The following is a 13585-nucleotide window of genomic DNA, read 5'->3' as shown; positions in this document are numbered from 1 at the left end:
TGGTAAGAAAACTTCTTAGATTTCCATTTGCTCCCAGCCCTGGACTTCGACAAGTTGAGCTGGAAGAAACTGAGATTTCATGTAATTATTTTTTTAACTATTTTTTTATTATTATTTCACTACATGTGTATTCAATAGTAATACGCAGTTTTGCTACCAAGTATTCATAATATGATATAAAATATATGTAGACATATTTTTGTTTTCTTTTTAAAGGATTATGACTGTTTCTTCCTTAAGTCCTTATTGAATATTACTTTTTAAAGTTACTTTCTCAAAGTAATTGTCCTAGTGTTATAAACTCACAAATAAAACCAGCACAAATTCACTGAGCCCTCCTTCAAGATATTTTCTGTCTGTACACTCGGATTATTAAGTAGGTGTGATACAAAGACTTGAAATGGCTTGAAAAAGGCCATTGTGAGGGAGGTAGTGCTTGACTGATTTGGTGTTACGTGATTCTTGATTTGTTTACATATTTTTCGGGGAGGAATTATTTCTGCACTTTGAAATTATTTCACCTGGGAGATGCTGAACTGAACAATAATTATGAGCTTTTGTAAGAAAACACTAAACTGGCAACCAGAATTTCTCCAAGGTGTATCTACCTTTACGTTTAGTTATTTATGCTTTTGCAGATTGTGAATAATAGCACCATCTAGTGATAATCAATAATATGCCAGTATCATAAAAAGGCTGTTATTCAGTCTTAGAATCATAGAATTGATTGAGTTGGAAGGGGTTCTTTAAGGTCATCTAGCCCAACTGCCCTGCAGTGTACAGGACACCTGCAGCTCAATCAGGTTGCTTAGAGCCTTATCTACCCTGACCTTGAATGTGTCCAAGGGTGGGGTTTCCACCACCTTCTTGGACAACCTGTTCCAGTGCCTCACCACCCTTACTGGAAAAAAACCTATTCTTTATATCCCATCTAAATCTCTTCTCTTTTAGTTTGAAACTATTTCTGCTTGTCCTTTTACAGCAGACTCTACGAAGGAGTTTATACCCTTCTTTCTTCCTGTAGCTCCCCTTTAGATACTGAAAGGCCACTCAGTCTCCCAAGAGCCTTCTCTTCAACCTTAGCTTGTCCTCATAGGAGAGGTGTTCCATCCCTTGGATCGCTTCTGTGGCCCTCTTCTGGATGTACTCTAACAGGTCCACATCTGGATACAGTACTGCAGGTGAGCTCTCCCCAGCACAGAGCAGTGGGGCAGGATCACCTCCCTCACCCTTCTTGCTGTGCTTCTTTTGATGCAGCTCTAGATATGGTTGACTTTCTGGGCTATGAGGGACATTGTTGGCTCATGACCAGTTTCCCATCCACTGGTATCCCCAGGTCCCTTGCAGCAGGGCCCCAGCTTGTACTGATGATGTGGGTTGTGATAAGACGTTGATCTCGAATTTGTTGAACCTCATGATTCTTTTGGTCTACTTTTTACCTGTCTAGGGCCTCTGTGAATGGTATCCTGTCCCTTGGGCTTGTCAACATTGAGCCATTGACCACCACTCTCTGGGTAGTCTTATAATCAGTTCCTTGTCCATCTAACAGTTCACCCATCAAATCTGTATTTTCCAATTTGAAGAGGAGGATGTTATGGGGGGCTGTGTCAAGGGCCTTAGTAAAGTGCAGATAGATTATGTCAGTGGCTCTTCCTTTGTCCTCTGTCACAGTTAGACTATCATAAAAAGTGACAGGATTCGTTAGGCAGAACCTGCACCTGGTGAAGCCATGCTGATTCTCCCATATCGTCGTCGTCTTTTACATGTGCCTGGGTGTAGCTTTGTGGAGGATCTGCTGCAGGGTCTTTCCCAGCGCAGAGGTGAGGCTGACAGGTCAGAAGTTTCCTGGGTTGTCCCTTTTACTCTTCTTAAAAATGGATGCAATGTTACCTTTTTTCCGTTCACCAGGGACTTCACTCAATTGCCATGATTTTTCAAATGTAGTGAGAGTGTGTTGGCAACTATGTCAGTCAATTCCCTTGGGACTGTAGGATGCAATGCACACCACTAATTCATTCAACAAAGGGATTTGGGGACTTGAGAAGGAATAATACCCTAGTTGTGATTTCTAGCTTACTTTTTTGACTGGTATCTTTCCCTAGATTCTCTTAAACATGCATAACACATCTAAATACAAACTTTGGCTGACAGTATGGGTTCCATGAAATAACATCTCATAAGCTAATTTGTGTAATTTTGTTATGCACTAACAAATATAAGTAACTAATATAACTAACTAACTCCTCCAAGGCAAGCTAATGGCTTGTTTTTTATCAATTGGCATAATTGTATTTATGAAACTGACAGAATTTAGGTGAAACCATGCTAATTTCTTGTTCATTACCTGCTTTTTTTTTTTTTCTGAATTCTAAAACAGCTTTTCTAAGTTAGAAAACTGCTTTTTTTTTTTTTTTTTTTTTTTTTTTCTCTCTCTCCACAGTGAGAGATGTGAAACAGCTGCTTCTTTGTAAGGATCTTTAACATATAATACTGTTTAATGCCTGACTTTGCTTAAAATATCCTTGATTAATGATAGCTTTTCTAATCTGAGGGTTTTTGTAAGCAAGTATTAGACTATGCATTCTGGAAGTATTATTTCCAGTGTGCAGGGGGATCATAATGAATACATGATAATATATAAAGCAATTTATCCCTTTCAGATTATTTCCATATGCATCCTCTGTAATAAAATCAGTAGCTCATGGCAGAAAGTCTTTAAAGTGATCTCTGCACAACAGGAAAATTTGTGGAACAAAATGCTGATCAGTATATTCCAGCCACATCTGTTATGCTCTAGCAGTTCAGAGATTTCAGTGATGAGAGAGTTTACTCAAAGCAGAAAGGTTTTTTTTCTTTCTGTCCAATGGACTGAGAGTGATGGACGCTATTCTAGCTGAGTAGCAAGGTTATAAATTCTCAGGCATACTTGGCCTCAATTTTCAGTAAATTCACTGAAAATGGAGCCTAAGTAAGTAGCTGTATTTCTGTTTTTGAGTAAGAGTACTTCTGAGAGAATAAGAGAAATCAGAGGAAGAATTTCTGGTGCAAGAGGATTGAAGCTTGTATACAGAGATAAAGAGTTATATAATGCCTTCAGGAACACCGGGAATAGTGGTTGAGCTAATAAAGCTAATAAAATTCATGAAATTATTCCCTTTGAATGCAGTACATCCAGGAAGTACCTGCTATTATACAGACATACGCAACCATTAATAAATAACATTGCACAATTCTCCATGTAGATGCTGCTCTTCTAGAAGAAAAGCAGAGGATTTTTCTGCAGGGCATTTAGAGCCTCTTCAGTATGAAGTCAGATAGACAATTGAAAATGCTTCTGCACATTAAGTGTGCCAACCAGGAGTTACTGCCTGCCTTGTCTAGCCACAGCTGTGCACGTTGAAAAGATTGCCACCCAGAGCTGCTTGGCACTCTGCTCTTTGCTCCTCCCTATTCTCCTCTGGATATTTTTATACTTCAGATCTTTCAGAAGAGCTGCTCACATTATTTGTCCCAAAGCTCTCAGACAAAATGGGGTGAGTTTGCAAAGCCCTGGTATTTATATTAAGAAATACCTGCTCATTTCAGTTAATAAAAGCCTATCTATTTTCACAGCTGAAGGAAACAAGAGGGGCAGTTACAAGGTTCCTTCACCCAGTACGTTTGCAACTGAGATATATGTCCGTAGTTTAAATTCCCCCTTAGCTTATGCTTATATATTGTGCCCTTCAATAAATGCCCTGAGTTCCTAGTAATGTCAGTCCTGTACCTATTGTTAGCATTCTTTTCATTTTCTTATGAATAAGCAAACTGAAATGTCTTCAAACTCAAGTGAATATCTTGGTGCTTACTAGGACTTCTAAGAGAGCTTGGAAATGAAATGTGCAAGTACCAGATAGCCTGAAAAAAGTTGCACTGTTCAACAGTATTCAACCCAAAAGTCTGTTTTTATTAAGGTTTGTTTTCCTTTGAAGGGAATGACTTCTGCTAGACGCAGAACACTGTAGGAAATAGATCTCTAGCAAAAACTGTTACACCCTTCCCAATGAGGATTTTTATTCTCAACGTCTGCTTCTAATTAAGTATCTATACTATATTATACATACTAACGCTCAGTCCTTTACCCTTTAAAGTCAGTGGCAAATTGCCCATTGAGTTCATGGGAAAAATGCAACTCCTTTGTTAAGGCTTCCTTTATAGCAATTTCAGCTGCTTGTTTTTTAAAACAAAGATTCAGCTTTGCCACCTTTGCCTATAGATAGCAAGCATCTTCTGATGCTCTTTATATTACAGTACTAGGAAAAGGAAATTTGGTCTAATTAAATCACACTCACCTGCCATTTGGTTTGCTTTTCTTTCTGTTCTTAGTAACTACCAAGTTCCACAATGAACATGATTCTCTTGCATTATCTTTATTTTATAGACCTTTTTTCTTGAAATTCCATTTTGTAACAATTTATGACATAAATGACATGTTTATGCATAGAAAGAACATACCAAATGAAAACAGCAAGGCAAATGATTGGCATAGGAAACCACAGCTGATTTAATTTGCTCATAGTTTTGACCTATCGCCAATACTTCTGCAAATGAAGTGTAATATAAAGCATGCTTACAAAAATCAAAGCATCCAGCTTTCTAAATGGGACCATATTTCTGAAATATATGTTAAAAAGGCAGGTTTATAAGACAATAGTTTTCACATCTTCCCTGTTCAGGATGACATAACTCCTTTGAAGGAAAATACCCATGCATTAGATGCCCTGACCAAGATGTAGGGAGGCACCAAAGAAGGAATCTTAAAGGATTCAGAATAACTTTCTGCGGAAGTAGAAAGGAGATGAATAGTTTGTGCTTCCCTTCCTAGAAAACAAAGGTTCCTGTGCTGTACCCAGGAGTGCAGCACATGAAATAGAGCTCAGGTTAGGAGCCCACTGGAGAGCATAGATATAGTTTTTCATTGTAATTTACCTTCCATATAAGCAACAAATAAAACAACTGCTTTGCTATTCTCAGTATCCCTCTGTCAGCAAGGTGCTGAGGTATTCTGAAGATTTTTGCCTTTCATGCTTGTTGGCAAGTAACCAAAGAATAGCTCTTTTTTGGTGCATGCTGAAATGTTTTGCTTTAAATGTGCATTAGTCTTATCCTAACCATGCACTCTGCCTATGGACAGCAGATTCTAATGAAATGGGACAGATGGGAAAAATTACAGAAAAAGAAAAAAAAATCCACTGCGTAACTTGTGTACAATAAGTCTGAAATTTAAAACCTTCAAGCTGATATCCAGGGCTTTTCCTTACTGCCAGTTTCATTCCATCTAACAGTACTGGTTGCAATCTAAATGTTATCATTTTTGTTCACAGTTAATTCCATGCACAGAATCATTCCTTTTGAAGTATAAACCGTCTCTGTGCATCAATCTGGCTTTACAGAGTGAAGCTGTATGTAAGCATTTAACTACTGAAGTACGGTCCTTTACACTATTTTCTGCTCCAGAAAACAAGTAAGAAGCACACCAAATTCTGCATTTGGCAGAAAACCCTTCCATGATTTGCATAGATCTTTAGCTGTATTCTCTCAAATTATCTGACACAATCCTAAAGAGTTTTGTAAACAGCATTTCCTGTTGTGATATTTTATGGTGAACTTAGCCAAAAGTCTTACTATTGCGTTCATGTTCACAATCACAGTGCAGAAGATACAGAAACATAATATAAGATATATGAGAATATAGGATATATAAGAAGATACAATGGAACATAATAATGTCATACAAAGTACTTCAAATGTTTCCAGCAAAGAACCTAAACAATAAAACAAATCTCTACACAAAGCAACTAATGTAATTTAGTAGGAATACACTGAGTTTTTTAACTTGTTTGGTTTAAATCAGTGTGAATTATGTTGTTCATTCTATTCCATTGAAAACTCTTCTAGCATGAGAGCTGTAAAAGTATGTGTTAGAAACAAACACAGAAGAATACTTCTGTGTATCCAAAGCATGCTTGTATTTGCCTAAATACTGTGGAAGGCATGCCAAAATCAGCTTGGTATGTAGGTCTTGTATATCCAAACCAGGGTGTACAATCATGCTCTAATTCAGCCAGCAGATTTTAAACAACTTAGATGGGACTACAGTACTAAACATTTCCACTTGGCACAATAGCTGGAATGCAGAAGTTTGGAACTAGAAAGTGCGGAACCCTAACCCTGGGGGGAAGTACTTATAAGCCTTTGCTGGTATATGGAATTTTCTTTCCTAATTATTTTTCTGTCTGTAATTAGCAATGAGAGCTTTCCATAAGCGGTAGTGTATTCTAGTTAGATTTGGGGAAATTTAAACTGTTCCTTCATTTTGCAATATAAGTTAACCTAACATCTATAACATCCTCCTTCTTTCCAGTTTGTCAATGGAAGTTTTGTCATTTACTTAAATAGAAGCTGAACTATGTCATCCAAACATGTAGAATGTATCGATTAAATTGAGTCAAGCCCTGTAAAGGATTCAAAATTATTTTCCGTAAAGATAGAAAAAAAAAAAAAAATACCATAACTTTCCTCATTACTCCTTATGTGAAAGAATATGTAAATATGCCTTATAGGGTTTTCTGAATACCATCAGATACAAGCTGTGTCAGATGGTCTGATGGGTGAATTTGAGAATAAGAGCTTGTCCAGACTGTGCAAACAAACTATGTTTGGAAATGTATTAGCTAGCAAATTTAAACAAACAGTTTTAAATACAGTCCAAGTAAGGCAAGTTGTGTTTAAAATCTTGTGGGTTAACTCCAAACTCCCCTCCTTTGCTGCCAAAGTTTAGTCAGCATGTTTTAAACACTGTTTTCTCTGTCTATATTAGCCTAAAGTTGTATTCAAATTCTGTTTAAAATGTCAGTTAATACAAATAAAGAGCGATCAGCAGAGTCATGGTTCAGTACTGAGCGTCTGCAAGTGTATGCATCTTCTTTTTCAAACATTCTAGCATACAGTGAGACCTTACTTGAGTTTGCGTTAACTAGCATAGTTCAGAATCAAATGGTACCAAAGCAACAACTCCAACTCAAAGATAATTTTAAATGTCATTGGGAGATGGCATTAAACAAATTCTTTCCTGTGCCTCATGGGGAGGATGGTGCTTTTATGCTATCAGTGCACACAGGTGAGCAAAAAACCACTTCTTCAGCAGCTGCTGGTTTATTCCCATTTGTGTGACTTGGCACTGAAATGAGGTGGGAGCACAGGTTTAGCAACAAGTGTATTTACCATGTTTCAGCTGGAACCTAACAAGCAGAATCTCAGCTTCTACTAACCCATTTTTTTCTGCTTGTCAGTGTGAACATGTGTCAGTGGTGAAAATGTAACAGAATAGAGGCTTGAAAAAGTTTCCTTACATCTAGCAGCGCTGGTATACTTTTTGGATGAGCCAACTGTGTGCTAATGCAGCTCTCTTGCACATGACAATGACGCTCTTTTCCTTCAGGATCAAAAGCATAACTGTGCTGACATATCTTATACTGTTCCTCTTCTCTGTTAAATTGACCTTTACACTTAGTTTGAGGAAAACCTCTTGAGCACATTCTGCATGTGTCAGGTATTTCAAACATGAAACAACTCGAATGGCCACAATAGAGCCCACCTCTGTAAGCACCCAGCATTAATCAAATCCAGATACCACTTTCACACTGTTCATTCAAGTTGTTGCCAATTCTTTGAGTTTCACTTTCAATTTCAAGATCTATTGAATCCAAAATGATGAAACTGACACTTGGATTGAAATCAGAGGGTTGAAATCAGATGCATGCATACAAAATGACCAGGCTGCCAGCTATCATATATCGTTACTAAGGCAAAAATAAAGCCACTAACTGAACAGCAGCAGAAGCCTATTTCAGAACCTGGCAAAATAGCCACATAAGGTAAAGGTTTCGCATGAGGCCTAGCTGAGAATGTTGGATTTGAAGCCTGCATGAAGGCATATCATAGGATTAATTTGGAGTATGGTTAACATTTACAAGACAGTGAAAATGACATGATATTTTGCATCTTCTGACCTAAGAAAATTTCAATCAGAGCATGGCAAAGATTGAGTTTCAAAAGAATTAAAAAAAAAAAAAAAAAAAAAAAAAACAACTTAGCCATAAAGATTTTCCGAATAATTTGGAATGTTAGAAAATAGACATTATAATTTGCACCAGCAAACTGGTATGGTTGAAATTAAAAGAGGAAAATGTTACTATTTGATTTTTCTAAAAATGCAGTTTAAAAAAGTTTCTGAAAAATTATATAAGATTTCTCAGCAATTTAAGAATTCACTGCATGTTTCTTCGTATCTTTGTGATATCTCAAAGACATAAAACAGGACATGATTCCCTTTGGAAATGTATTTCTTGCTGACTTATGTAGAAATGTATGTGTATGTTTAGTACGTATTGATTGGAATAGTTCTGAAACTGACAGTATCTGAAATCACTAACAAGTGAGGCGCCTTGCTCAGTTCCTCAGTCCTCCACTCATTAGTTCCTCCAGTGTCTCAAGAATGAAAATCTGTGATGCCATTAGTCATAAAGATTTTTAAGCACCTGCTCATTTTTGCTTTTAGGATAACAATATGAGAAAGGAGACTGAATTTCCTTTGAAGTGATTGGAGATCTGAGTAATGGGATTTATCACTTTGAATGCTAGAAATATTCAAATAAGTTCCCAATCTTAAATTAGCAATACTTTGACAGCTAAAAACAGTGAGTTCATCAAATTGCTGCTTTGGTGCAGGTAATGAATTAATATGCTGAACATAATGTATCTATTTGTAACCAGGTAATTTTAATGCAGATACATCATGATTGAATTATGAACAAATATCATCTGTAGAAAACTCCATTAGATTGCTTGTTGCAAAAGAGATGCGTCTTAAAGGATACAGCTTCAATATATTTATGTGGCTGATATTGTTAAGTATTAGTGGAAAAACTCATAGGACTTTTTTTTAAGTGTAAGTCCAGAAAATTGTCTATCATTTTGTACCAACTGGTTTTATATATTCTATAAATTAAAAACTGCAGATATTTACAAGGAAAGAAAAATCTGTGATGTTCAGACCAAAAGCATTCTTTCGTGTATGTCATGGTGGAAGCAGAAGGCACACCACGTGTCACTTTGCTCTTATGTATTTTGAATTCTTAACCATCTAGGGTCACTGCTGTATTGAGATTTCCTAACTGCCTCTTGCTTTGGTGAAGCTACCCTATGGTGCAGTACTGACATGCTGTATTGTCATGGTGCGTACACAGCATAGCCAGCTCTACCGCTTCTTCCCTTAGTGTAATACTCCTAGTTATCTTTTTTATTTCCAGAACATTCATTTATGAGGTATTTTTCTTTAGCACAAGGTCTCGTTTGTACTGTACTTTAAAAAGATACTTTAAAGTCATTTTTATCTATTTGGTCAGTATGAAATTATGAAAATTCTTTTTAATGGAAAATAATTTTTCATTAGCTGCAACATTAGTGGACATAACAAAGTAAGTTGATTTCAAGATCCAGTGTTTGAGTGGGAGAGTGGGTTAACATTTTGAATGCCTCTATGAAAGAGGTATCACATGTTCTTAAAACTTACCGTTTTGAATAAGAGTTATAAATGGAAAAAGTAATGTGGTACTTTGTGATACTTTAAAGAAAATGTCCATTTGTGTCAGTCTCACATCTAGCAAATTATGGAAGTATCTTGAATCAAAAATCATTTGCTGATGAAAATTTCCTGTTTTATGTGCTGATGAGAAAAGAATACCGAGATATTTCTTGGGAGAGCAAAAAATTTGTCTCTATCTCTCTATTAAAACTTAGCATGATAATTTTATATGGTATTTTACCCTACAGACAAAACTCTCATTGATTTTAGTGGGAATGCTACTTACATATACACTTTAAGAGGTAGGCAAAAAAACCAGACATTTTTGATGAAAAAAGAAATTTTAAAAGGGAGTATGTGTAAAGATGGTAAAAGTTCTTTCTGGTAGTGAACTATGACTTATTAGTTTTAAACACAGAGTTTTTCCTTCACCAAATTGTAGATAAGTGTGACTTCAGCATTTCTGGTATCATGGTATCCTACCATGCTTTCCTGGATTGTCTCACTTCCCTCTGTGATATATCCCTCTCTCTTTAGATTTTTATCACAGCCAGTGCTCTGCTTGTGACCAGGGCCTGAATGTACTTCCCACTGCAGTGATCCAGAGATTTACAGCACTCAAGCTGAGTTTGGCAACCACGAGAGCAAACCTTTGCAGCTCTCCCAGTATCTGTGAGCTGAGATACTGAAAGCAGATGCACGCATTTCTGGCAAAATCTCCACTGGTGTACATTAGCAATGGGATCAACATTCGTGTACCCCAGTAGAGTACTTGTATATATTTATAAAATGTATTTGGGAAACGCTATCCTTGGATCTTAGAGCCAGTGGCAAAAATTAGTATGCAGTAGTTGGGGAATAATTCAATCTTCCATGTGCTACTAGTGTCAGTTTTCATGGATAACAAAAGAGAAGCTGAAAACATTGCCCCTCTGCAGACCACCCACCTCGCAGAGCTTCAGCCTGGTGGGGGTTCCTGACCTGCAGACCCAGGTCCGTGTACCTCCAAGAGAGCCCAAGCTCCCTGGGAAGGATGGCAAAGCCTGCTGACAAGGTGAGCTACAAAAGAAGCTGTGACCTGTCAGCTCTAAGTTTCAGGTTTTTGGCCAGATACGAATGTCAGTTTTCAAGTCTCACTGATCTCACCCACTCATAAGTGTGGAGAAATGAATGATCTGGAGTTCACAAAGTCCACCATGCTTATAACACATATATGCTGGCATGTGTGAACTTTTACTAAGAATCTTCTTAAGTATGATATTGGCCTTTTGATTGGTTTCATTTCCATGAGAGCAAACTCATGCTTTTTGGTTCCTAAATATCTTCCTAAGTTTAGCTATTCCCACTGGAAAAAGCGCAAAGTCACAACAGTTACCATCCATCTCTTTCTCAAGCCCCAAATGATAAGAGAGATACCAGACTTAAGGGCTGCTGTCTGGGATGTGAACATGAAAGAGAAAAGTATCTGGTATAGCCTATTTTTTTCTTGTCAGAGAAACTTATTCATAATCTGTGTTCAAGTTTCTATGCTTTTTACTTTTAGTTTTACATAATCAATGTCAGTTGCCTTTCTGTTACTTACAATTTTTGAAGTTCTAGCTATAAATTTTCACTAGATGGCAGGACTCCACTGTTATCTATTAACAGGAGCTTTACGTGCAAAGCAGCAGCTGCCTATCCATAGGAAAACTTTGAAAACATGTTCAAGTTTTGCAAGATATTATAACACCAAAAAAAACCCCACTAATAAGAAAGGAATACGTAAACGCAATAAAAATATTTCTATTATTGAGTATGGTTAACATTATGGACTTAAAATCATTGAAAATAATTAGGAAAGACGATGTTTCCTTGACAAAGCAGCTAAAAAGACTTTCTTTTATAAGATGAAGTAGATTTTCACATATTGTTGTGCTATTTGTGAAAACGTTAACTGATCCAGTAATTAGATGTGACTAGTTAAAGAAGTATGTTGACAGGTTAAGAAAGTTAGAGCTTAAATAACTGAACCGCTGACCTAAAATAATATAAATAAATTCAAAAAACTTAACACTGAGTGTACTGGAACTACCAAGAACTAAAATCTGCAAATCCCTCTGCATCTTGTTTTCCAGCCTATTTTTATATATTTTAATCTCTCTCAATTTAATGGGGCAGAATTCATTGCACGGTGAGCAGTCCCAGTATGGTCTCAGCCAATGGTATTTTGCTGATCCCAGTGCTCCAGACAAAAATTGTCCCCCTTGTCTAGGAAAACAGAACACAGCTCCATACAGTTACATAAGCCTCAATAACTATGACAAATCGTCACTGTTGCAATGGCATGAGTACTGATTTTTAACAGCACTTTTAAAGTATTACTTTTGTGGCCGAGGGTTGCCAGTTCTTATTTTTATTTTTTCTGACCTTTTCTACTATCTGTTTTGGTTTTATTTTATACAAGAAGATAATTTATGAGCCGTTCAGTAATTTTCAGTGCTGTTCATGAAATATAAAAGGAAATGTTTGGCTTCTATTAAGGCTGCTCCTAAGATCGGATAACTTTCCAAAAACAGAGATAACTTGGTGTAATTCTTTCTGGGATTCCCAAAATAGTAAGGACATTTTCTCATGATAAAGCTGTATTTATTCTTTGCCTAGAGAGGAGAAGTATCATAAATAAATGACCGAAACAGCATTTCCTAATATGAGATTCGGTTTTGCAATATGCTGAGTGCACTCAAAAACATACGGCAAATCGTATAGGAGCTGAAAGGCATACATCATCTCAGTTTTAGGTCTTTTACATTTAAGAAAACGTTTGCAATACTTGTTAACTCTCAAAAAGTAATCAATGCTTTTTATTGAAACAAACACAATCAGCCCCTGTATAATCCCTGCAAAACATGTTAGCTCAGTCAAACAAACATCTCAATACGATCCACACCAACAGTTTCACTGGAGACAATATGTAGTTAGCAAACTATTCTCTTCACTCATGTCACACAAAACACTGACAACATCTCATGATCCTACCTTGGCGATTTGCAAAGGCTGCTTTTGCTCCTTGCCACCTTGCAATCTAAAGCCCCAAGGCGCCCCTCCGCTCATAGCAATGCAGATATAATCCCCTGTGCCCATTTTCCTGGTGCAATTAGGCAGCATTCATTTACAGAACATAAAAAAATTGTCTTGCAGATGTTCAGCGAGCCTGAGGCAGAGCTGGAGACCCAGAGCACCACACTGTTGCTGCTGCTGAGTACTGCACTAGCAAATGTATTCATTCAGAAGAATGTTAGAGCTCTCAGATCAAGGGCACAGCCCACTCTTTCGTCAGATTCCTATGCTCAGCCCACCTTCAAAGTAAAGTAAGTAACACTTAGGAAATGCACACAAAGAGACTTGGCCATGAGGCAGAAAAGTCTGCATTTAAACATGAGTCTCTTACCACAGCTAAGTCAAAACAAATGCAGAAAGAAGTGTGTATTTCCCAGTGATGATTTAGGACATAAGTTTACTTTAGTAAATGGTGCCAGTCATTTTTAAATTTACCCACTTCTTGTGTTCATACTCAAAACAAAGAAGAAAGCAGAATTTCAAGTGAACCGTTGTGTACATCTGAATTAATGATATTGAAAGGTTTTTTAGGATTTTCATTTCCATTCTGCATGCACTGACTGCAGCACTATAGGTATGTCTCCCTTTCAAAAAAAGGAAAAGCTTCACAATTTCCCAGTCCTAAAATTGCTTCTTTCACTGGTTCTCTGTAGCCTCAGCATAGTTCAACATGTACTGCTGTTTTTCAATGATCTGAAGCATTGCTAGACCCTAATAATACCTGTTCTTATGCAGACTGCTGCCCTTTCCACCGGGGAAAGGAAAGGAACTGGTGGAATGAGATACCAGTTATACCAATTCTCTCTACTGATGCTATCAACAGCTGATGCTATCAACAGGTAGCAACAAAAGGTAACCTTATCA

The 13585-nt window shown here is 37.1% G+C and overlaps 1 protein-coding gene across 2 annotated transcripts in view; it reads right to left on the bottom strand.

Moving 5' to 3' along the window:
* Window positions 1-12875, bottom strand: part of SYNPO2 (synaptopodin 2) — an 86264-nt gene extending 73389 nt beyond the window's left edge. For both annotated transcript variants that reach the window (XM_042811915.1, XM_042811917.1), the window contains exon 1: window positions 12641-12875. In XM_042811915.1, the coding sequence (XP_042667849.1) occupies window positions 12641-12769 (129 nt within the window). In that variant the 5' untranslated portion in view covers window positions 12770-12875. The remainder of the gene's footprint in view (window positions 1-12640) is intronic.
* Between the last annotated feature and the right edge of the window lie 710 nt (window positions 12876-13585).

Source organism: Centrocercus urophasianus, unplaced genomic scaffold (genome assembly GCF_019232065.1).
Source record: "Centrocercus urophasianus isolate 14NV4802_14NV808 unplaced genomic scaffold, USGS_Curo_1.0 seq_13, whole genome shotgun sequence".
NCBI classification, from domain to species: Eukaryota; Metazoa; Chordata; class Aves; order Galliformes; family Phasianidae; genus Centrocercus; species Centrocercus urophasianus.
This window is presented reverse-complemented; position numbering and strand designations above follow the sequence as displayed.